This window comes from Opisthocomus hoazin, chromosome 9 (assembly GCF_030867145.1).
Source record: "Opisthocomus hoazin isolate bOpiHoa1 chromosome 9, bOpiHoa1.hap1, whole genome shotgun sequence".
Lineage (NCBI taxonomy): Eukaryota > Metazoa > Chordata > Aves > Opisthocomiformes > Opisthocomidae > Opisthocomus > Opisthocomus hoazin.
In genome coordinates this window covers 44901833-44927677 of record NC_134422.1, presented here as the reverse complement: position 1 = coordinate 44927677, position 25845 = coordinate 44901833, and the positions used below count along the sequence as shown (strand labels likewise).

General features: G+C 39.1%; 1 protein-coding gene across 3 annotated transcripts in view; it reads right to left on the bottom strand.

Moving 5' to 3' along the window:
- Positions 1 to 25845, bottom strand: part of AOX1 (aldehyde oxidase 1) — a 54269-nt gene that overhangs the window by 11831 nt on the left and 16593 nt on the right. For all 3 annotated transcript variants that reach the window (XM_075430447.1, XM_075430446.1, XM_075430445.1), the window contains exons 4-24: positions 24863 to 24971; positions 24181 to 24307; positions 22169 to 22230; positions 21479 to 21559; positions 20492 to 20572; positions 19268 to 19412; positions 19005 to 19097; positions 17066 to 17217; positions 16731 to 16824; positions 15535 to 15644; positions 14484 to 14668; positions 13154 to 13316; positions 12182 to 12274; positions 9822 to 9991; positions 8376 to 8502; positions 7724 to 7846; positions 6456 to 6552; positions 5390 to 5514; positions 4403 to 4536; positions 2961 to 3048; positions 1855 to 1941 (exon numbers count right to left, since the gene is read on the bottom strand). In XM_075430447.1, coding sequence (XP_075286562.1) covers positions 1855 to 1941; positions 2961 to 3048; positions 4403 to 4536; positions 5390 to 5514; positions 6456 to 6552; positions 7724 to 7846; positions 8376 to 8502; positions 9822 to 9991; positions 12182 to 12274; positions 13154 to 13316; positions 14484 to 14668; positions 15535 to 15644; positions 16731 to 16824; positions 17066 to 17217; positions 19005 to 19097; positions 19268 to 19412; positions 20492 to 20572; positions 21479 to 21559; positions 22169 to 22230; positions 24181 to 24307; positions 24863 to 24971 — 2446 coding nt within the window. The remainder of the gene's footprint in view (positions 1 to 1854; positions 1942 to 2960; positions 3049 to 4402; positions 4537 to 5389; positions 5515 to 6455; positions 6553 to 7723; positions 7847 to 8375; positions 8503 to 9821; positions 9992 to 12181; positions 12275 to 13153; positions 13317 to 14483; positions 14669 to 15534; positions 15645 to 16730; positions 16825 to 17065; positions 17218 to 19004; positions 19098 to 19267; positions 19413 to 20491; positions 20573 to 21478; positions 21560 to 22168; positions 22231 to 24180; positions 24308 to 24862; positions 24972 to 25845) is intronic.

Here is a 25845-nt window from a genome sequence, read left to right as displayed (position 1 = left end):
GTACTGCAGTCTACAGCGTCTTATGGTTCTTAGGTTCTTCTTTTAGAGATTTCGCACGACAAACACAAAAACACAAGAAAAGGAAAATCCCGTACTAGATAATCTCAAATGGAGGTATCCTAGATAGGCTCTAGGAGTCACTATCAAAATAAATAAATGTTTTGGTGCCTCATGAAGAGGCCACTTGCTTTCTTCAATGTTAAGTAGATTTCTGAGAATGACAAATTTAAGCCTGTATTCCTATTGTTCCCACTGAGCTTTAAAGAGTAAACATCAAAACATTTCTGCATAGAAACAACTGAAGATAGTTTTGCTTTAATAACTGTGCATACAAATAATGCTATATAATGCTACCTTTTCACCTAGGAAATATAAGTTGAAATGTTATTTGCAGAATAGAAAAAAAAGAGTCATATTTGAGGTTTTTTTATTATGATCACAACTTTTGTGGACTTCAGAGAAAGTATGTGTATGAGGCTGATCAGTTGTAATACGGTTATTGATAAACCAGAGTGAATACAATATATTGTTATAATACAACTCTTAGCTATGCCCGAGTTCTTCCCAGAAATGTCTGTTCTAATCCTGATGCAATCACAGAGAGTTAAAACACATTATTAATTGTTGTCTGAACAATAACTAAGATAAGCATAGATTACTGGTATTCAACTCCCGTGCTGCAAGACCAGTCTTTATTATGATGAGCATCAAGCATCCTGTCTCTCGCTGAGGCTAGACTCCCATAGAAAAAGGTCCGCTCTAAAGAAAGAATAAATCCCAAAATACCGTCTTGGGAACACACAGAGAAGTCATATTGGACCAGAAAAAAACCTGAACTGTAAGTTTGGTAAACCTTATAATTTTATTTCCAATAAACCCATTTCTCCTTTTAAAAGTGTTGAATTATTAATGCTATACTAATAGAATCAAATGGCATCACACAGCTAGACCACTCGTTAATGATCTAATTAATTAGGGAGTGATGTTAGAGAGTTAGGCTGTTGCATGTGCTGTTCCAGCTCCAGTGAGCTGGGTGGAAAGGTTACTCAGCTGTTTAGCACTGCCTTCAATTCTAGGTCCACCAGCTTCACTGTATCATTGTAGCACATGAACTTACGATGGCTCTGACATGTGATCTGCATTAACGTACATGCTTTCAATCATGGATATTTTTCTAACCCAGGTTATTTTTCAGAACCAGGTCAGGCAGCAATAGTGTGGGCAGCTACACTGACAGATTTCAGAGTGCAGAAAATACTCATAGGCGGTGCAATGACAAGCAGATGAAGGGTAGTAACCTCAACAAACATTTCAGTTACAGCTAAAATAGCCTACGCAAACACAAATAGCTAGTGACCGATACCAAAGCAAGCAACATTTTATACCTTGCAGACCTGTAAGTGAGGAACTGAGGTATACAGCACAATAAACACAGACCCAGTACAGAAATGCATAGAGAGAGAAACAGGACAACCATCACCATGAATTTTCTGAAGGCTAAGAAAGGTCTTTCGAGCCTCGTAGCCATAAAGCTTTAGTCAGGCACAAATGCAGGTGCTATGTATTTTAAAAGGAATACATTGTTAAGTTGACATGTTTATAGTGCGAATATAAGCCTGAAAAACCATTCACGAAGCGAATGAGTAGGAAAATATCAAAAAGTAGTATAGTGCTTCACTGAACTGAATACGGAAAGGTTAAACTACTAGATGTAGAGATTTTCCAGCAACCCACAGTCCCTACATTGAAAGGCTATGTGATTAACCATACACGTGCAAGGGAATTTGGCCTTCATCATTTTCCAGCTAACGATACCTCCATGTTATAAGATTTGTCAGCTCATAAAATTCTTACCAGGACAGATTCATCAGGGGTGCATCCTCCATTAATGTAATATTTGGCATCCACAGCTCTGATCCTACCATCATTCATGAAGCCAACCTAAAAGGACCAAGAATAACCTATTCAGATTTTGGCATTCATTTATTTCTTCAGTGCTTGTATATTTTGAGAATGAATGCAACTCACACAATTAGGGTCATACTGAACTATTAACTTCTGGTCAGCATTCACTGAAACTATAGAAGGGCAATAGAGAAAGAAAGAATGTTCCTAAGATATTGGCTTTCTCACCTGGCATTTGCGACCTGTATAGGTACAGCATGTAACAAGCAACATTAGCCCATCGGGAAAGGAAGCAGCAGGGAAGCCCAGTGGCTTCCTTAGCATTGCCCGAGATGGCCGATAAGTGTGTCATCTAGGAATGTTCACTGCAGACAAAGTCAAATCCTACTCCGACTGTAAGAACAGTGCCTGGCAGATGGAGTATGACATTTATTTTTCTTAATGAAGAAATGTTATCTTTAGCTCACATCTCTCTCTCCGCCTGTTGCCACTAATAGTTTTTGAATTCTCAACATGAGCAACAGCTCATTTTCAACTTTAGGGAAGCATCTTATAAAACCTCTCCTACTATACCTATATAGTAGAGATGGAAAAGGTGGCAGAAATCATCCTAATGAATAGTTATCACTGATGACAGTGCATGAGCAGGGAAGAGACCAATTTCCTCCATAGGGTGAGTTTTCCTGTATGACACTGTTTTTGTGAAAAGCTAGCTACTCCTTTGTGTGAACAAAACCATACGGACGGTTTAAAATAAACCTCTGCAGAAGAAGTCTGAGCTAGTATGGCTTCCAGTTCCCAGAAAGAGCTGTGAAAGGAAAAAAAACATGAAAAGACTAGGAAAAAATCCAAAACAAAACCCTGCAGAGGTACAGGTAGAAGCAAAGTGCTCTACAGCAACTTTATCTCCTGGTTTCCTGGCTAGCAGTTTTGTTTTAAAATTGAATTGATTATACTCTGTTTCATGAATAGAATAAATACTAACCAGTAACACCGAAATACTTCTTCACAGAATATGGGCAGGTAATTTTTCACTGAAATCTTGTGGCACTCACTTTATATTTACCAGTGAAAGGATGTCGGCCACCAGTGATCAACATATCATCCCCTCGGCTCAGAATAAGACGGACTGCTCTGCTGGTTCTAAATCAACAGAAGAAAAGTCAAATTTCAGTCAAAAAAAGAAGTGTTATTAACAAGATGGCTATTCATCATGTATCCAGATCTAGCCACACATATAAACATGCATTTAGATTAAACTTAACTTTAACAGGCTTAAATTTATGCTTAAAGTTAGGTCTAGCGTTCATATTTTTTTTGCATTTACAATCATGCCAGAATTTTCATTTCATGTCTTGAAAGCCAGTGAAGTAACTCAGTGCAAACTACTTCTGAAAAAAATTTTATTTCTGTGTTAAGACTGAACTGCATTAAGTGAGCCAACAGTAGTTAGCATTCAACTTTAAGCAAGAAATAGTTGCCCCTTAGCTATTCAGAATCGTACTGAAATAGGGTGCCTTGGAACAAAACCACAACATGGATAATAATAAAAATATGAAAATTAGTCTACAAATGCTTATCCCATTTTAAATAGTTGTTGTTGAAAAAAATGGATGTATGATGTAAAATAAGGTCCTAACAACAAAAAATGATTGTTTAAAGTATAAAAAAAGATTATTTTAGCATGCCCTGGTTAATCCAAAACACAGATAACACGGCCAAAAATAATCACTGGCACTTTGTACAACAATGACAGCAGCAACAAGAGAAATGTATTGAGCTAATCACTGAGATTACAGGATCATTTTGACTAAGACAGGATGTGCCCCGATATGCATTCTGCAGCAAATCAGTTACACTTATAAAAAAGGTTACTACCTCCTGACAGCTAATTGCCAATATTGTACCGCCAAATTTGTGGGTGGGGGTGGGTGGGGGTGGGTGGGGGTGCGCGTGTGCGTAGAGGTTTATGCGTTAAGGTTCCTAAACTAATTCAAGTAGTATTAGCAAAAACATAATACCTACCAGATTTAAGCTAATTTTAACTGAAAGATGTCGGGGACTGAACTAGAACTACTTGTTCTTAAAAGCAGTTTCACTCACGAACTCTTCCTTCTGCATCCTGCTGTGCCAGTGAAATCACATCTGGATGGTGAATGTTGTGTTTTGAACGTACATACTAATCCTCAGTAGTTAGGGACAGGTCCCTTTTGAAATGCTCAATCATTTCAAGAGTATTTCTAGCTTATACCAACACCAATTTCTTCAAGTCACATTAATTTAGTTGAGGCTAGAGCTGCTTAACATAATCAGTCTTACAAAACAAAACAAAACAAAACACAGAAATGCACTGAACAGTCTTACAAATTGTGAACAGTCAGGATTTTATGACTTTTTGGCTAGCAGCTTTGGGAAAGGAGAAAGCATTTCAGCCAAAATGCAAAACTTGTACACCCCATTTTCTCTTCATATCCCAATACACACACACCACACTTACTTGTTTGCTGCCACTGCAGCAACTGATGCCAGTAACCCAGCTTTCAGGAGTTTCCCACCAAAAGCTCCACCAATTCGTTTAACATGGCACATGATCCTGTTGGCTGGAACGCCTAAACTTGCAGCTACCATCTCCTGTAAAATGAGTTTTAACCTTTTATGCCAACTCAAACTAGGCCTACAAGTAAGGCTCTGAAATAAAAACCTTTTATAGAAAAGGGTTCCATAGATGTTTCTAGGTTTTTTGTTGGGTTTTTTGTGTTTGTTTTTAAATGAGTTGAAAATCATTTTTCCGTTACCCTAGGTTAAAAAGTAAGAAAAAGATAACAACAAACACTCAGCAGTGTTCACTTTTAAAATTTCTGCCATGGAGACTGTGAAAAGGGCCTTGGACGGAAGTGAAGAATAATACCCTTGGATTTCATTATTTAAACAGTAAGAAACTTCAGGTGTAAGAAAAAGGGATTAGAATAGAGAGTTATTATTTCTCTTACTCAGATCATAAATTTTATTTTAATTGTTAATTCAAATACAACTGTTTTTTAATAATCTAAGGTATGCTAGTGTCAGGAGTATTCTTGCTTCAAATGGATGGCATGGAGCAGCAGTCTCACCTACAGCTATTAGAGCTGATCACACTCTCAGCAGACTCTGACTCCGCAGGGTGCTGATTGCTCCTCACCTCAGTGGGAAAGCTAAGGGGCATGGAGGAGCCTCAGCCCTCCATAGGGAGTTTTTTATGCCTGCAACAGTGGAGCATGAGGTACTTTGTTCGAAGAGAAATAAGAGACTTCTACTTCCTCCTTATCCTAACCGTCAGTGTTTATAAGGATACAGCAGTACTCCAAAGTAGCTGTTGTTGGATAATCCACATGTGGAATTTCATGTTCCTACTGCTTCTAAACTGTTAAGATGGATTTGTAAACCAAACTAAAAAAGCTCTATTGTCACAGGCTCAATCACTTTCTCTGAGAAGGCTCTGTATTACCTGAATAATTGCTGGATGCTGTGTTGACACATACACATCCATTTCTTTCTGCTCTCCTTTTGGAACGGCAAGCACACTCTGAGTCTCCATGTAAAAATGTTCCTGTCCCCCAATGCAAATCTCCCCTGATCCAAAGAGGAAAACACAAGTATTACTGAGGAAAAAGGACAGAAGTGAACCAGGAAAGAACTAACTGTCCATCATCACGTAAATTATGGTAATCGGTGTCAAATCTTCTGACGCTTCTTGTATGAAGGCACACCATCTAAATAAAAACACAGATGAAACTCCTTGCAGGATTAAATTGGTCTTCTACCAGTGGTATTAACAGAATTTGATTAATAGCAGAGCAATATTGCTTACCAGTGGTAACAATTTTAAATAAAACACAAATAAATTAAACAAAGCCTGGACATACTGGCCCAGGTCAAGAAGGCGGCCACCAAGATAGGTAAGGGCGCTGGGCCAAAAGATGCATAAGAAAAGGCTGACAGAACTGCATTTATTCATCCACAAGGAGAAAAGGGTTAAGGGCAGACCTTATTGCTGTCTATAACTACCTAATGGGAGAGTGTAGAGAAAAGCGAGCCATACTGTTCTCAGAGATGCACAGTGGAAGGACAAGAGGCAATGAACAGAAGAAATTGCAACTCTACATTAAAAAAAAAAGAAAAAAAATTCACAATGAAAGTGGTCAAACATTGGAGGAGTGCCTGCAAGGTTGTGGAATCTCCATCTTTGGAGATCTTCAAAACCTGACTGGACGTGGCCCTTAGTAGCCTGCTCTAACTGGACCTGCTTTAATAAGCAGGAGGTTGAACTACGTGACCCTCTTCCAACCTAATTATTCTGTGATTCTGTTTCAAGGACAGAAGATGCAGAAAGCTTGAATGTAGTAGCAGGCCCACAAGACCACTAAGAGTTTAATCACACTTTCTTCCAGGTAACCAAGAGCTTTCTCAGGCCTAATGGCTATATGGAAAAAAGGTAAAACTGAGACTTGAAGAACAGACAGACAAACCCAAATACTGACAAAAACTTCTACCAAACGTATTCCGCAGTTTACCTTCAATTACATCATCAACAGTTTCAAATGCCTGATCAACATTTCCTTGTTCTAATTTTCTTTTCGGCTCAAAGAATGAGTTGTGCTTTATAGCGTCCTGCAGCAGAGAAAAAGACAAATACTTTTAAAAAGTATTTTAAAGGTTCTCAGCTTGTTGGGGCATTCTGCTCTCAGGAGAAACACAATTCTTTTCACAGATTTGAACCACCAGTTACCAAAGTCAGTGAACAGCTGTATTTCATGACTTAAGTTTCATTGTTGATGAGTTTGTGTATTGAGTTCCAGCAACTCTTTCCTGATGTATCTTGTTACCGATGATAGCAGTTTCTGAAGGAAATGCATTCAGTTTATTCAACCTGCTCTTCCCTCTCAGACATCTAGCAAGTGACCAAGAGAGCAGAGGAAGAATGCAACCACATCATGCAAAGAAGGATGCCATTAAGAGGGGCAGAAATCACAGGAAATAAGTAAAAGCAGAATCTATTTATGAAGTTGGATTTGCTTTATTTCTAGTAAGACTTTATTGGAGTTTCAACTGTAATGAAATAGTAGTAAAATTTGCCAGTCTTTAAAAAGACGCTACTTCTGTTTTTATACCAGAAGCACTGTTCTGTTACACCCCACATGCATTATGGAAACAAGCTGTAAAGTGACTACCAGAACTAATGCTAGCTCCCTGCAAATGTGTCCTTTGTTCCTTACTTCCACCCATCTCGCCAACCCAGCGTAAGTCCACTTACCCCATGACTCCCACACCATATTTCTAAAATGTTCTATATCCCCAGTGTCTTTTCCCTCACGTTCCCTCAACACTTCCTACATCTCCAGCCTTTGTTGGCTTGCCAGCTGGACAATAGAAACAAAACACTACAGACAGTCAGGAGCTGATCGTTCAGCCAATACACACATGCTGATTAACCAGCTGGTAGCTACCAAATAGTTATAAACAATCAGAGTGCTCACTTCCTTTTCCTCACTGGGAACATTAAAAGAGTTCTTCTCTTGTACTATTATGTTTATTACCATGAAACATGTGGGACCTTAATACCCTTGAGACTGTGAACTACCTATCACACATGGTCAAAATTAGCCAAAAGGTTGAAAATTTATTTATAGGGAGACTGACAGACTGGTTAATTAGATGTTTATATTCGCCTTGTTTCCTTAGAAAATCATGTTTAAAAAGCAAGGGAAGAGTATGAACAGCTGCTTCCATTAATTAAATAGATAAAACAATAAGAAAGCAAGAGAAAAGAAATCATTAGTACCTCAGTTGTTAAGATTACTGGTTCCAGCACTTCATACTCTATCTTCACTTTTGCAGCTGCTTGTTTGGCATGAACATCTGAATCCGCAACCACAGCACAGACAATCTGACCCACACAAATCACCTGTAAAACACACCTCACTTAATAGAACAGTGTATTCAAATGGTTCCCATAGGTACTGCTGATATTCTGCTTTCAGGTAACCACTATTTGTGTTTGATTTTTAGAATTTTGTTTTGACTTAGGACTTTTGTATTTTTTTAGATCATCCATGAAGCTAACAAATTTTTAGAAATGCCAGTATAACTGGGAAATCAAGGAAAATACTGCATTCAGAAATGGATAAGTGACTTGGGAGCCTAACTTTCAATGAAATACACTTGCCCAACAACTCAGTTTTGTGAGGTTCATTTTCTGTTCTTCTGATTTACATATTTTTCTTTAGACAGAATATAACGCATATCAGCTATTTTGAAGTTGAAAAGGGAGTGGGGAAAAATTGTAAGAATTTACCTTCTTGTATGCCAAAAGTGATTCCCTGACACAAATACAATCGGAAATTCAGGAGTCAGCAAGTAAAATTTCATTATAAAAGGCTGAAGAAAAACAGTAAAAATGAAGAAATTTAGTTTAAAAAAGATTGTAGTTATACCTTGTTTCTTGCAAAAATAATCTCCGGATCATCAGAGTAGTAAAACTCATTTGTAGCTGGTACATCATGAGCTGTTATGATATCGAATACTCCTGGTCCTTTTAGAGCCTCTGAGCTATCTATAGATCTGATTGGGATATGGGAAGAGAGAAGTGTGATTCATTACTTTTACAAAACATTGCACAGAGGAAGGGAATATAATACAGAGGTATGTTTCTTGTACTGTCCAGATCCACTCATAGGTTCAGACATGTCTTTTCCTTCTACCTCTGGCACACAATGTAGTGCAGGCCAAAGGCAATTTAAAATGCTACCGACTTGCTTCGTTTCTGTGAAACACTCCGGATGCAACAACAAAATCATTGGCCCATTAGACTGCCTGAACTGCATTGATTTAACAAAAATCACTGTATAATTACGATTACAACTGCAACTGCTTAAGACCTTACAGCCTGCACAGGTATCAAACTGATACAAATAAGCATCTACAAACAGAGTTCATGCAGAGAATTATTAAAGAACTGGCAAGACCAGTATAAATGAGGAATGAATGGGAATGTATGGGTATAGAAGGATCAGAAATAATGGCAGTAGGCCTATAAGAATGGCATGCTTTGATAGCACCTAGTTTAGCAGGTCCCAGCACATCTAAAGGCATCTTTCTCTGGAAGCCCAGATCAGAAGACAAAGGAGAGTGAAAAAAATCTTACAGACTCACAGAGACCAGAGGGATGTCAGCCCCTTGATGGTACCAAAAGAGCACATCCAAACCCAGCATACTATCACCAACCTAATTATAAGCCAGGAAATATGACAAGGACTCTATAGCTAGCAGCCCCAGTCCTCTCTGTCACCAAAGTAATCCTGACCAGACCATCTCGATACACATCTTGGTGCCTGAATGCTGGGCAAACAACTTGGATAAGTGCATTTTGGTGCCTGAATGTTGAACAAACTGCTAGAATAGGTGTATCTTGGCAGTATAAAAACATAAGTGAAACCAGTTTTCTTTCAAAATAAAATCCTCTTCCCATCTTCCCCTCCTGTTAGGCCTCATACGAGCATTGCTACCTTGCTGCTGTAATGTTGCAACATATTTTCTACATTTTAAACAATTTTCTTTTTTCATAATAGAGTTGAGATTTCAAAGCTATGTTGGTAAAGCTGAGTTTTTCAGTGCCTGCTTGCACTGCACAGCTCAGAACTTTGTGGAGGTACCTAGGCTAGCTCTAGGATGGCTCAAGGACCAGAAACAGTTCAATCTTATTACTACAGTAATATGGAGACAAATCCAAACAGAGTCTTCTACTAGAGTGACAATATTGCTTCCAGCACCTGAGCCAGTGCGAGTATCAGGCATGCTGTTCTGTAAACACATAACTCATTAGTCTGCTCTAAAAATCTCAGACAGCAATTCATAACAACACTTTCTTCACATACACTTACACAATCCTAGCATGAGCTCTGGTACTAGTGACAACAGCCAGGAAGAGCTCCCCATCCATAGAAGGAAGGTCATCAACGTACACTGCTTCACCAGTGGCATGGTTAATTCCAGCCAGGTGCATAATGGGCCGTCCTACAGGATCCTGGGGAGACTGACTCGGCTCTGTGTCCTGTACAGTTAAAAATACACACACCCCCACCCTTGAACAGTTAGGAAAAAAAAAATAGTCATTTTATTCTTACAGTAATCAGTAAAATCAGATGAAGGGGCAACCGTTCATATTATCATCTTCTGGTTCAATACCGAAAACAGATGCAGGACCCGACTGCTGATCCTGGGGATTTCTTCAGTTCTTCAGTTTCTTCTCTCAAGGAGCCTTCCGAGAGCCTTGCACAGGTTTGCCTACTTGGATTTTTTTTTTTTTTCAACTTACATTAGCTTACCTCACAGTGATACAAACAGCACTTCTTTTTCAGAAGGACAGTTTCCTCCCTTACTGATTGATGTCATGAAGCTCTGATAATTTTATGAATTATTCTCACAAGATTCTGGTTCGTAATTTACCAGTGTCTTGTACTGTGAGATATTTGTAGTGATTCCTAGGATCTGCCTTCATCGTGGAAAAATTGCAACTGATCAACGTAAATCAGTGACAAAATGTTGTTTAAATATTTCCTTCCCAATTTTATTTCCTTGCATCTGTGTATGAATTTAGTGCCTTATTAACCTTGTTTTGCTAAGTCTTTCCCTGAAAGTTAATTCAGTGTTGCCAGTTAACCCTGCCACACCAACTAACTGTTGCCAACTTCCATAACACTTCTCCAATTTCTCGGTCAGGGTTCACACTAAATTTTTCCTTTTCTACATTTAGTAGTAGTTAATTACTCACATCTCAAAACCTTTTTTCTTCTATAGCTTCCAGCACACACGAGTTCTGGTTACACATTTCTACCTCCTGCGCTTTTTGGCACACAGTCTGCTATTGGCTCCAGGCCAAGAACAGGCAATTTTTGCTTGACTGCCTAAAGCTCCTCAAATGGTTCTCTCAGCCAAAACATCTCACCTTTTTCCATTAACAGAACAACCAAGTATTTATCTTTCAGGAGACGCGTTCTTTTTTTTCTCCCCAATTGTAAAAAGTTAATAATGTTCAGGTGAAAAACCCCAGACAAAGCATAGTGACTTGCAAATGTTTGATAGAAATGTAAAAGTGAAAAAACAGATCTTCTAGGTTTCTAAATAACTGAATAACAAATGGTTTCCATTTCTGGTCTTTTTTTTTTTTTTTTTTTTTTTTTTTACAATAACTCTGAAGGAAGCGGAAGATAAACGCCTTGAAAATTTTAAAGTATTTAAAGCTAAAAGAATATCTGTTATAAATGTTATTCTAAAGAATATCTGAATACACACAAAAATGTTTACCCAGATTTCATTAGAGACAGGAGTGACAGGACGAGGGGTAATGGTTTTAAACTAAAACAGGGTAGGTTTAGGCTAGATATAAGGAAGAAATTCTTTACAATGAGGGTGGTGAAACACTGGAACGGGTTGCCCAGAGAGGTAGTGGAGGCCGCATCCCTGGAAACATTCAAGCCCAGGTTGGACAGGGCTCTGAGCAACCTGATCTAGTTAGCAGTGTCCCTGCTCGCTGTGGGGGGGTTGGACTAGATGACCTCTAGGGGTCCCTTCCAACCCAAAACTTTCTATGATTCCGTGATTCTATGAATCTATGAAATTTTTTTAGGTTTTCAAAAACTAGAGATCTTTACTTGCGTATTGAGGGTATCAAAATAACAAAAATCCTTGCAGGCGTTCCCACCGTGATCCAGTCACAAGGATGAGCTCAGAAAATCCAAAAGATAGTCTTTGCTGCCCTCTACTTCTGACTTCCTGAACACGCCCGTTAATTTGATCAGATAGCCATCACAAGCTGCACCTCGATTCCTCAACCTACAATAAGAGCTGAGAGCCCTCTGAGATCTTAAGAAAAGTGCATCCTGAGACAAGAATACTTCGGTGATAGCTATCGACTTGGGCCTTTCAAACTTTTTTATTTTCTTTTAATTTTTTTCCAGTTGGGTTGCACATTGCAATACACGAAGTTTAAGCCGTCTGACAATGGAGTTTGTTCAGCACATCTATATTTTGAGAACTGTTTAGAAGAAGTGAGTACAGCCGTATGAGTCTGTTTTTACAGACAAGGTTCTTCTAATTGAGATACAGTTAAAATCAACTACTAAGAGCCTGTTGCCTTCAATCCTCTGGAAAATTTGTACCTGAGCTTCACAGCAAGGGCCATGCCTTGGCTTTTTACAAAGTCTTATAAAGTACAGAACAATCCTACAACAAAATAACTTGCCTGGTATATTTGGATACTCTGGGGAATTTTGGTTTGGAAATCTTCTAGGACACTTCTATATTCCGCAAGTATGCCAGGATAGTGGCAAGGATCCTGAAAAGGAAGTGAATTACTACTAAAACTCACATTTTGAACACTCCACTTAAAAAAGCTAAGAATCAAAATCACCAAATACAAATTCTATGCAGGAAATTCCTTCAAGACTCCTACAAGCTAAAAAGGCTCTAAAATAACAAACTGAAAACAACGTAGAGTTTTGAGATTTCACTAAGTAATATTTAAAAGTATATTGGATTCAACAAATATGCTTGTTTAAAGTAAGCAACATAAAGCAGGGATAGTCAGAAGAGCTGTGTTCTGGGATATGATCAGAACTGGCACAGAATCACTCCTGGTAATAATAAATTACCTAGTAATGGTAATTGAGATGAAAGAGCTCAAGGTAACAGAGAAGAAAAAGGCAAAATAGATGTTTTTCCTCATAAGAACAAATTTAAGACAAAAATAAGTAAATTACAGCTAGAATGTATTGGAAAGTTAAATTTTAGAGTCCTCCTCTCCGAGCCAACAACTCATACAAGTGGGATTGGTTTAACACCTACAGTTGCTTTCCAAAGTCTTTATTTCTATTCTGTCTGTTTATGTTTTGAACTACAGACAGACGGAGTAAGACCTCATGCACCTTTTATTTGGGCCTGAGAGCTCACTACTGATATACTGTTGCATTAACATTGCTCTTTTTTTTATTTAAGCCTAACGTCCAAGGTAAAGATATCTGAGCACCTAAAAGTTAAATAGGCCTCTCTCCATGAACCTCTGGGGGAGTTAGGCGCTTACGTTCTTCTGGAGGTCTGAACCCCAAAGACAATAAGACAATATTTAGCACATTGTACGAATTGAAAGCACCCACAGATAGAAAAAAAAACAACTTTCATTTGCTCGCACAAAAGCAAACATGGAGAACTAATTTACCGTTGTCTTCAATGACTGCAATACTTGCAGGAAAAATCTGTAGAAGCAGCTGACTATCAAAGTTTTCTTATAGTCTACTTTTTCACCACGGACTGAGCCTGGAAGAGCAATTTCTTTAAGAATTAGTCTGCAAGCTTCATCCAACATCTGTTCATTCCAGTGTCTGTCAGGAAGAATAACAGATACAATCAGACCAGGACTCAACACATACAAATTGCAGTTAATAACTTTGTACCATGGACCACAGGAATGATCTTGCTCACAAGGAAGCCAGAATAATAGCCTGCAACTTTGAAAACAGTGTAGGTCAATGTTGCTCACAGAAGTGAGGTTCCTTAAATCAGTGGAATGGAGTGCTATGCCAGCCTTTTAACAACAAACAAACAAATAAATAAAACCTACTATAGATTTAAAGCTGATTTAACAGTTTTACAGATTATCACTATTCTGCAGATACTATCCTATATTTAAAGAAAAGTGGATAACAACATTGACGCAAACTGTAGATGCTTTCAAGGGATCTGATTAGTGCTGGATGATTGTTACACTTTCTGAAAAGGCTATCTCCTTGAAATATCTCAACACAGTTAATTCTCCACAGTTACACAACCCTAGATATATCAAAATATATATGTGTTAATATAAATTTAATCATGTAAAGCAGCAAAAATAACGAGTACTTCAACTAGTGGAACAGTTGCATACCAACTGGTTAAACAGTCCAGTGGGAGTCTGTTTAGATAAAGGGCTTTATACTGCTTGAATTTTTTGTAATTTTTTTTCCTCCAAACCTTGGAAAGATCCTACAAAGTGGGAGGGAATAGCTTCAGAGATTATACATATAATAATATATATCTAATAACTTCAGAAATTATTAGGATCTTGTAGCTGAAGAGACATTGAAAAGGTTAAGGCTTGACTTGTCTCCTAAATTTCTTGGGCACATCTGAAATTCTCACTCCATGTATCTATTAGAGCCAAACTGAAGGACTCCAGAACACTGATACTAGGGGATTATCAAACCTATGGGATACAGCATCATTTAGCAATGCTTGGGTTCAGGTGCACAACTGACTGTGTATACCTCATCCACCTAGCTCACAGCTCTTATCTCTCTGCATAGTTCATACCAGAGTTGACCCATGTGCAGACTCCAAAACGTAACAATCCTGAAAAATCATCATTAAGGCTTGACAAGATCATTCACTTGAACATACGTGGCACCAGCCAGACAAGTGAAATCTTCCTGTACTTTCATGCTCCAAGGAAGTTCACTCAAGCTCTCAAAGTCCCTTTATTCAGAGCTGTAGAGAAGGCAGAGAAATTGTACCTTCCGATAAGTGTCCCACAGGTTTGTTCTGCACAGACTGTGGTTGAGATAGCACCTCCATAGAAAATGCTTAAATCCTTTATTATGTCTGTACCTTCTTCAAAAAGGACTCTCATCCCAGCATTGGTTATTGGGAGAGCATTTTCCCGTCTTGGTGCTTGTCGAAATGCAGAGACATACTCCCCCTGAGAAAGATCAGACAGAAGTGGGTAACCTGCAGACGTTTAAATATCTGAAAGCAGAACTTGCTATTGCACTATACGGAGCAAGAGAACAAAAATGAAGAGCACAAATTCAACTTCCTGAGCATTCAAGACCATACACTTAATTTTCTTGACCTTTCAGTAGCTTTACCTTCTTTGATTTTCTAGCAGCCCATACCCAATCCTCCATCATCTACACAGTTCAGACGGCCTAGATTTTTTCATGATAGCTGGCTGGAAGACAGGGATCTTGCAGACTGGTGGAGGATAGCGGGGTTGCATTTATAACAAGACCAAAATCTCAGAAGCTTCAAAGTATTGCCAAATACTTCAGTATTCAGATAACATGACCCATAGTTCTAAGATCCCATATTCACCCTTGCAAACACAACACCAGTTAAGACTATTATTCAGTTTGGCAACATTTACAGAAGCACCATGCACATGTCCAATTTTATCTCACTTTAAGAAAAATCCTCAAGAGATGACAATGCTTCACCTGCTTGATGCCAACCATACGACAGGTGAGCGGCCTGCTTTAATGAGGACTATGGCAGCTTGTCCAAAACCCTTTTCTGTAGGAGGCCTAGACAACTGCTAGTGCCCTCATCCTTCTAGGGTAAACTTTTGCCTGAATATCACTCTTTATGTATCACCAACTACCTGCTGAGTTGTGTTTTTTGGCTGAAACCGGGAGATGGTATGGCACTGACTGGATCAAATGTAAGGAATTCAGAAAGTGAGCAGTCATCGTGTTACTTTAAACATAGGGATTATGCCCCCTCCTGCTCTTTATTTAATAGTCTTTAACTCTGCATAAAGCAAATCTAAGCAAACTAGTAACTTACCTTCCTAGAATGGGGAATATGGACAGAGACTAAGATCTCTTCTGGTGTAATGGTATTGTTACCAACTCCATCTGCAAAAATATCACTCAATAGAATCTGTCGCTTTCTTCCTAAAAAGAAATCCCAAATTCAGAAAATTCTGTACAATTGTGCAATTAACATACATCAATCATATTTTAATTGGCACGAAACACCTGCAGCCTTCCTGAGTAGATAACTGCAGAGTTTACATAACAAATTACCAGTGGCATGCTCTATAAATACAAATGACAGCTCCATCTTCCATAGTATCACAACACCAGAGTCATAAGTGCCCAGTGATCAATCCCCATTCCATAACTCTCCCTTTCAACACCGCCACGATGATCCCACCCCCGCTCCTGTAAATCTGTTCCAAAATTTTGCAGCTGCTGTCAATACTACCTTTCCTTCTAAAACATGAAAAACGAGGAAGAAAACTGAGAGGACGGCTGCAAAAGTAAAAAGAAAATTGTTGGTTTTCTTTTTGTTATGTTTTGTTCTGAGATTCTGAACTTCTAGGATCCAGAAGGGAATAAATGCTATTGCTTTTTCCTTTCTCTTTTTCGTAGATTATTCTACAAGTGACTATGTTTGTCATTCTATGATGCATAGTATTAAAGATGGGACTTTCAAAAGGGAAGATGACAAAATTCTGCAAGGAACCTAAATCTATAAGACCCCTTTGAAGGTTTAAACTTCATCTACGCTACATGGGGTTTGTCAATATCACTAGACAGTTAAGCTACCAAGCCTTCTCGAAATGCAACATTTTAACGCACATCATCGATTCTATTAATTAAACAAGTTCCAGTAGTTCAAGGAGTTTTGCTGGTAGAACTGCAACTGTACCAGTAACACAACTGTCAGGTAGCGTTGTGATTCTGCAAGAACACAGAGGCATAAACACTGTACAGACAGAAATCCACAGTGATTCACCAGTGTGCAATTTAACCACGTGTGTACATGCGACCTGGTTGGTCTGAACACTTACCCTTCACAAGAGAAGCTTTGACATGTTCTTCCTTTGCACATTGTTTCTCTTGCAGATGTGATCTTGTACAAGAGTGGGGAAAGGGTTCCTTCACGAACACTCCCCTGGTGTTGTTTCTCCTCTCCCCATACAACAGGATCTTGTACCTCTCGCACTACTACAGAGACAGACTACCTCCTCTTACCTCTTGAAGCCATGCTGAGCATGCAGTTGCTGGCTGCCAGAATAGGATTCAAGTCTGAGGTTGGTTTTCTACTTACAATGTTGCCACCTAATGACTTGAAAGAAAAGAAATTTATTTCACCTTTCCCCATCACCTTCACATTTTTACGTTAAGTGACAATACAACATGCAGACTATACATAAATTTATACATATTGAAAGCTCAAAAAAGATATATTGGTAGAAAATTCACTGCTAAAACCAGCACTGAAAATGCAAGCTTCACACGTGGTCAGGAACAATTTCACACTTGTTACAATATGTTACAATTGCTACTGCAAGTAAAGCACAACATACAGCAACGTTTCTTATCTGTTCTCCGCCCAGAGTTCTTAACTGCTGCAATACAGCGCAGAAAACCTTTGTCTTCTCTTCAGGGAACTCTGAGATTGCATCTGTCAAGACGTCTTTCACTAGAGAGAGGCTGCATGCAGCTCCCAGAGTTAATCCTGTAACCAAGAGATTATGAAAGTGTAATGTGCGCATTGCTTTATTGCCTGGCTTTTAAACTACATTCAGACCGTGGAGCTAGGGCTGCTTGTGTGGAATACAGGCGGATATAAGTAGAGGGGCCTCTGCATATCAAAGGGACCGTGACCTTTCGTTTCAGGAGACTGAGGGCAAGATTTCATGAAATGATGAAATTTAGTAGAAGTGTCGAGCTACTAGCTCAAAGGGAAATCCCTTCTCTGCTTCCAGTTGCTCATTCCAACTGCTTCCCTTGCACCAACTTTGACTGAGTAAACGCTTAGGTGATGATTCACCCAAAGATGAGTTCAGCTTCAAAATGCTTTCAACGGCCTCGTACTATTTTTAAACATGATTTTCATCATTATTTGATCTTGTTTTCCATAGGTACAGTCTAGTTATTATCCTAAGGTACGGGTCGGTAGCATTTGCAAAAAAAACCAAACAGTTGTAACACTGAATACAGTATTCTTTTTCCCCGCTGGAAAGACAACCTATAACTGTATTAATTTGAGTAGTTTACTTTTTTTTTTTTTGAGATTATACTTCTTAAAAATTTCAATGTTATAAAATGGTGAACAGTGCCTTTCTATTCAAAATTATTAACAGACTTTATGAAATGTATGAATGTTGTGAATGAACACTGGAATTCAATCAAAAATATAATTCAGAAGATATATAATTTCTAAATGGCTTTTTATTACTCAAGTAAAGCAATACTAAATTTTGTTTATTTAAAACAAAATGTAATCAAAATATGTTTAGCATTTAAATCTGATTAGAGACAGGAAACACTGTTTCTGGCTGGCAAACTAAACTGCATATCCCTCGGTTTAGAACTAGTAAGTCTCACCTTCTCCTTACTGGAATTTATTCACAGGTTAAAAAAAAAAAAAAAAAAAGCATTCTCCCTGCATCTTTTCAATTCCCAGCTACTTTTCAGCTAAGAAAAAAACTAGTCATTGACTAGAACTGGATGACTGATCTGAAATAAAAAAGATATTCTAAATGCAATGACAGAACTGTCAAATACAGTTTACCGCTTCAAAAAAATGGCTTCAGGCATATAGCAAGGAACTCTCATCAGATACAGGGCTTGACTTAAAACTTTGACAGTAAACTTGCACAACACAATTTATGTTTAATTAATTTAGGCTATTATAGTAATTTTATATCTATTTCTAGTTGTTATTTCTAATTTCAATAGAATTTAATTAAAAACTAAGACCTAGTCTAACTTGCACTACAAACATCTCCATGCTTATCCAAAATACATAAGTTGAGGTACAAAATTTTTAATCTACAATAATTAATGTTGTTACGATTGAGAACATGATTAGTTAATGCATATTAGCTCTGCCAGTTTAACCACAGCGTTTTTTCTAATGTAGACAAGCATGCAACACTGCTAACTCTCTCTGTGGTTGTATATGGGTCTCTCTCTGCTATACAGCATAGCATGGTACAGAGATGACAAAGCAAATACCTCATGACTTAGCACCAGAACCAGTATTACCAGAATAATTACCCTTGCACTATTATGACTAATGGGGCCAAAGATAATATATCTGGTCAGTAATGCATTGTGTCATGAAGACAAAACTCTGTATTATGCACTGGGATGGCAGTCACAGCCACCTTGACCTGGTAAAGAAGCAAGCAACTAAAGAAGTTGCGAAGCACCTCACACCTTCAGCAGCATGGAGTGGAGCAGCATCCTTTACTACGGAGGAATCTCCTATGTCTGAACTAAGTAAAGACTACTGACCGTCATCCGTGCATTTCACCACATTCAGATCCGGGATCCTTGCAGGAGCAATAACAACGGGGTGGAACACATCTCTAAATTTCATCTCAGGTCCTACCAGATAGGAAGAGACTTAGACAAAAGACATTTTCCATAATGACAACTCGAACATAGCGGAGAGTAAGCTTAAGGGTGAAAATGCAAAAAGAATGATAGACACAGCCTCACACCTCCCATGCACACTGGAACTATGGCAATAGGAGCCATTCTGATTGTATACACACCCACACTGGTGTTCCCAACCACAAGAGGTGCTTCGGGGTGGACAGCTTTCAGATCCAGTAGTTCATCTAAGGTTACAGGAGAAATCCATGTCATTCGCTCCCCACGAAAAAACAGGGTTCTTTTCGGTTGATTTTCAGCCATTCTCTGGTGGGGAAATACGGTAGATTTAAATATTTAGACATATAGACAGGCACAGGGTCTAACAGGTACTAGACTGAAAGTCAAAAGAAGTTCTTAAACAATGGCAGTTCTACTTAATCCTTCAAAATTGGACAGAAATGGGACTCTTTTGCTGGCTTTTTGCACAGTCGTGAATTTCTAGACTTCATGGGTGAAACATCTTCAACAAATTCCAATGCAATTGCTGAAATTGTTAGAAAAGTGATAAAAAACACTTAGGGAAGTGTTTACACACTGAGCTTCCTTGGAGGTCACCAATGACAATGGTAGCAGCATCCCTTTCTAGATTAAGCATGCATGTGGATGTCTCTCTCTGTTCCAGCACGGTTCACCAATCACGTGGAAACAGCCTGGGAACTAGTGGTGGTACAATACACGGTCAGGAACCCTTGTCCCTTCCTTCATAAGCAACCAGCTAGTTACAGAGAATTTGGTTTTGAATCTATACATTGACAATAATGTAAAGCAAACAAGCTTTCAATTTTTCTAGGGCAAAAACTGCCGTCAATAATTAACGATGCCTGATGCTTTCCATTCCAGTGTCCTTATTTCAGCTGCTTATATCTTTGTCATACTTCAGCTACTGGGGCGAAACACTCCCTGGCCTGGGTGGCTATCTGAGGCTGACATTTTGACAGAAAAGACCAACAAAACTATTAAGCCACAAAATGGGGAAAATACACTGTTTGGCCAATGTTAAAAAGTGTTTGCCATTCAGTTTGCTGAGAAGCATTTGTATCTTCAGATGCTGCACTGAAAACCCAGTTTAGGTTACTTCTTTGTCTAGTTTAGGTTACTTCTTTGTCTTCTCACCTTATGCTTAACTCTGCAACTTAATTTTCCCAATACAATTAATTTTTGTACATGAATATTCCATAAGCTCACTGGGGACAAAAAGGAATTTAATTTTGGATTTATATTAAAATGTTACGACATTTCTTCTGATTAATTACTGCTAAACAGGACTTCAGAATGAGTTCTGAACTATGGGCTACTAAGGAAAAGACAGAGCTAAAGAATAGTCTATAAATAGCAAAAATTACCATTAGTTCTGGAGGAAATATAAGCTCTTGGGTGGGATCTAAGGGCTGGAATTCTTCTGCTGAAAACAGTCTGGTGGAAAGCTTAAAGAGAAAGAAAACAAGCAAAGATCAATAATTTTCTCTCATCATTAATTCCATCCAAAAAAAAAGGAAAAAAAAGCAAAACCAAAAATGACCCATGAGGGTCCCACTGAAGTCAGCAGAAAATCACTAATTCCATTATTGTTTGGATGTGGTGCTAAATTACCATGCATCACTTGGAACTGCTGAGGTGAAGGAAGTGTTCATAACAGTTTCTCCAAGTTCACTGCTAACACAAATGACACTGCAGGAGCAAGCAACTGAAAGACTAACTACAGGTTTCCTGTAGTCCTACAGTAAGAAAGGAGCAGGTTTCATGCCAACCTACACCAGTCAAAAAGCGAAGTACATCAGATATTACTAAAAGAAAATTGAGGACAAATTCAAATTTTTGTATGGATAAGAGGCTTCACATAAAATTACAATCATGACTGATTTTTAAGAGTGTGTCAGTTCTTCAGACTCAAGCCAGCAGTTAGATTCCCAAGAGATCGGTGGTTACCTTCAGATCATCACTGATCATTGATTTAAGACAGTTCCACACATTGCCTTGATTTCTAGCACAGTATGATAATCACCATATGAGGAGAGCCGGGGCTATTAATATTCCTGAACTTGAAGAACTGCTCAAATCTCAGCTCTGGAGATCCAAACTACCTTATACCAACTATCTGCTACATTATTGTCTCCTCATACAAATACACACCAAGAATCCTTCTCCAAATTTCTTGCGAGGAATAATAAAATACCTAATTTCACAAATAATACTATGTACTGTCAATAACGTGGAGGATAAAAACGGCAGAGTATATATTATTCACTCTAATTATAGAAAGAATATTGGATGGCTTTTTTTCTTGTAAGTTTTATATCTAAATAGGACAGTTAAAATACTCAAAACCCTACCTTCTTTGCCTTGTCAAACAAATCATCTTCCTGATCCAAGCAACACTCTCCATTTGCTTTTGCTTGGCAACAACTGGATTCCTAAAGTAGGAACATTCCATTAGTGAAATACTGCCCAGAATAGCAATGAGCTAAAGCCTGCTTAAGCCGATAAGAGTGTCTTTTTATATTTCAATAAAGTTCTAGATGAAGTTTAATAATAAACTAATTTGGAAGGATTGTGTGTTAAAGAAGTTCTATTCAAAAATGACTTAAAATCATCAAATGTTAAAGTCCTTAATACAAAATAATTTGTGGGATGTGAAATTCCGTTGACCTTGTGAGAGTACACACAGACGGTCTATATTGTTTCTTTTACCCCCTGTTCACTCTCCCATTTCTTTCACCGTAGGTTTCTGACAGGTTGCATTACAGGATAAACTGCTAAGCACATCAATTCAAATTCTGCTTTTATTTATGACAGTACTGACCCACATTAAAACACATGGAGTCACTTCAGATTACTCTTCATAATCCAGGTTAGACACCAAGTTAATTTGTGTTGATCAATTTTCCTAACGGGTTAGGCCACTATACACCTTACTCAGGCCTACATCTCTTAACAGAGGAAACAAATGATCTTCACGAAAAACTCGGTGTTTATATATACACACACACACTAATAGTATTCCTATCATAACTACTTCTTACCTTACAGAAGGTTTTACAGGCATCTAGGATCGGCCTATATCCAGTACAGCGGCACAAGTTCCCTGAAAAAAGGAAATCGGTAAGAAAAAGCTTTGCTCTAAAGCACATAAAGCTATGAAGTATCATGTCCGTCTTTATACGAGGTTTTAGTTTTTGAAGCTTAAGGAGAAACCTTAGCTCTCCAAAAGACAAAAGACATCAGTGTCAGAAGACTTAGGGCCCCACAGCTCCTGAGGAAAAGGCTATAGTTTCACGGGGCGCATGAAATACTTGAGAGCTGCTCCAGAGGGAATGCTGACTACGGCTTAGTATGCAGGAGAAGAGATTGTACAATCTTCTTTACTCACTCAAAATGCTTTGCTCCTTCCCCTGCCTTATTTCTAACGGTGAAGGAGGTTATCGTTACACCTCCGGCTACGTTCACCTCACAGTGACAGACAATGCCTTTGGCTCCACCGCTGTCACTCTAGAGCACAACAGAAGGCTATCTTACCTGCAATAAATGCTCACGCTTCCCCTAAGTGAAGATGGTCTGCACCTCTCTACCTTATTTGACTGTTTGATTCCACCACAAAGGGGCTTTCCTGTGAGGCTTATGACATCTCAACTCCAGATGTAAAGGGATCTCAGAGATCATCAGATGCAGCTCCTTCTCCATAGAATCACAGCATCATAGAAAGTTTTGGGTTGGAAGGGACCCCTAGAGGTCATCTAGTCCAACCCCCCCGCAGCGAGCAGGGACACCACTAACTAGATCAGGTTGCTCAGAGCCCTGTCCAACCTGGGCTTGAATGTTTCCAGGGATGGGGCCTCCACTACCTCTCTGGGCAACTCGTTCCAGTGTTTCACAACCCTCATTGTAAAGAATTTCTTCCTCATATCTAGCCTAAACCTACCCTGTTTTAGTTTAAAACCATTACCCCTTGTCCTGTCACTGTTGTCTCTACTAAAAAGATCGTCCCCATCTTTCCTATAGGTTCCCTTTAAGTACTGAAAGGCTACAATCAGGTCTCCCCGCAGCCTTCTCTTCTCCACACTGAACAAGCCCAACTCTCTCAGCCTGTCCTCATAGGAGAGGTGCTCCAGCCCTCGGATCATTTTTGTAGCCCTCCTTTGGACCCGCTCCAACAGTTCCATGTCCTTCTTGTGCTGAGGGCTCCAGAGCTGAACGCAGTACTCCAGGTGAGGTCTCACCAGAGCAGAGTAGAGGGGCAGAATCACCTCTCTCGCCCTGCTGGCCACGCTTCTCTTGATGCAGCCCAGGACACGGCTGGCCCTCTGGGCTGCCAGCGCACATTGCTGGCTCATGTCCAGCCTTTCATCTATCAGTACCCCCAAGTCCCTCTCGGCAGGGCTGCTCTCGATCCTTTCATCCCCCAGCCTGTATTGGTACCGGGGATTACCCCGACCCAGGTGTAGGACCTTGCACTTGGCCTTGTTGAACCTCATGAGGTTCACACAGGCCCACCTCTCCAGCTTGTCCAGGTCCCTCTGGATGGCATCCCGTCCTTCTGGTGTCTCAACCGTACCACTCAGCTTGGTGTCATCTGCAAACTTGCTGAGGGTACACTCGATGTCGCTGTCCATGTCATTGATAAATATATTGAACAGCACCGGTCCCAGTACAGACCCCTGAGGGACTCCACTCGTCACTGGTCTCCATCCGGACATTGAGCCATTGACCACTACCCTTTGGCTGTGACCATCCAACCAGTTCCTCCAATATGGCATTATTTTTGCACGGCTGATTTAAAGAAATTCAGAAGACACATATGGGGATGTTTTGAACACCTGTCCCTGAAACAATCCACAGCTCCATGCTTCATTTTCCAGGAGAAAAGAATGACACGGAATACAAGGTCTGTACCCAGCAGCAGCTCTGCTGGGAAGCACAATTTGTATGGAGTGCACGCATGCACGTGTACTCACACAGACATGCACTCACATGCACAAAGTAACCAAAGAAAATGGTTCAAGGACATACCTAGGAATTAAAAAGTGGCAATATTTACCAGCCAGAGCTGCAATCATGTGCTCTGAAGTTGGTTCTGGGTGGTTTCTTAGCAAAGTGTATATGGACATCACCATTCCAGGGGTGCAAAAACCACACTGGGAGCCGTGGCATTTGGCAAGCCTTTCCTGAAATGAAACACCACAAATAGCACTCCTCCTAGTGTACGCCACCTTTCTAATGAACTCTCTCTTAAACAGGAGACACCTTACTAAATGTTGTCTTCATAGTATATCAGACTTTTTATCAGACAATTTAAGCAATCTCAAATAAGAGTAATTATTTTGGGTGCGATTCCCAGGCACATCTTACTAAGGAGGCTAATTAACATTCAGGGGACTTCTGTTGTCTTTGCATTTACACTAAACCATCAGTTAAAGGGGCATCATCTGAGATGCACCATTAGCCCAAATAGAGCTCAAGCCTGATCCACTCCAAAAACCCTCGCATACCAACTAACTATTCAATCAGGCTGTCGGCATTAAAGCAAGATCCGTCATAAGCCCTATCTCATCAGCCTTGATCAACCAAGCATCAGAAATTTACACTGTCCTCTGTTATCATTTAGCAGGGAGAACAATCATCATATGAAATACCCATGTCTTAAAAGCACCGCCACTCAAGCCAGCCCATACAAATGAATAAATCAATAATCCTCTTACACAGTGATACTGTAGTCTCACCTGAACTGGATGAACCCTGGTTTTTGTACTTCCAACACCTTCCACTGTGGTGACTGCTGCACCATACAAGGAACAAATGGGAAGCAAACATGCATTTGCGGAATAATGTCTTTGGAACATAAAGGAGAATAAAGAACATGAATATTATTTTATTATAATAAAGATGCATTAATATTATTTTGTGGTCGACCAAGACATAGTTTATACTTACAGAGCAGTCCTTATCATCATTTAGAATGAGAAGAGAATAAGCTCTATAGAAGGGATCACTTACTAGCTGTGTCTCTTGTCCCCAGTATAAAAACTGTATCTATGAGGACAGTTCTGTAGAATTTATATCTTCCTTAATACTTCAGTCTTTCCTAATTGCTCTCTTGTCTCTTCTGCCTACAAGCAACCTGTCAAGTGTGTTTTGGACGAGGAAGATAGGGAAGAGAGGGTTGGTGTAGTCGTTTGCAGGAAGTAAAGAATTACTGCTGCAAATTTGTAATCAAATTTCTGACCCAAGCAAAATTCTGATGTAAAATAAATATCTTTCAAAATAGGAACAACAAACCAAAATGAAAATTCTTCAAAGCTTTTAATCACTAGCAACAAAATGGGGTTTTTTTACTATAGTTGAAATGTTTCTTTTCAAGTGTTATTCTGACTGTTTTAATTTCAATTCTCATAATAACTTTAAACATTTCCATTTGCATTGCATTCCAACATAATGCAATTGTCAAAGGGAACAACGGGAACATTTTGACTTTTTCCCCACCTAAAAAAAATATTCAATTGACAACGACATGTTACCATTTAACAATTTGACTGGAGTTTTCTCAATTTAAAAGTAATTTATTCCAGTTTTTATTTTAATGAAACTCTGGGTCTGTGTTTCAAAATCTTTCTTTTTCTGGGTTAGGTGTAGGGAGATAGTTCAGTATTAAAGGGCTGGCAAGTCTCAAACTTCTGCCTGCCTTATCTTCCCATCTCATACGACA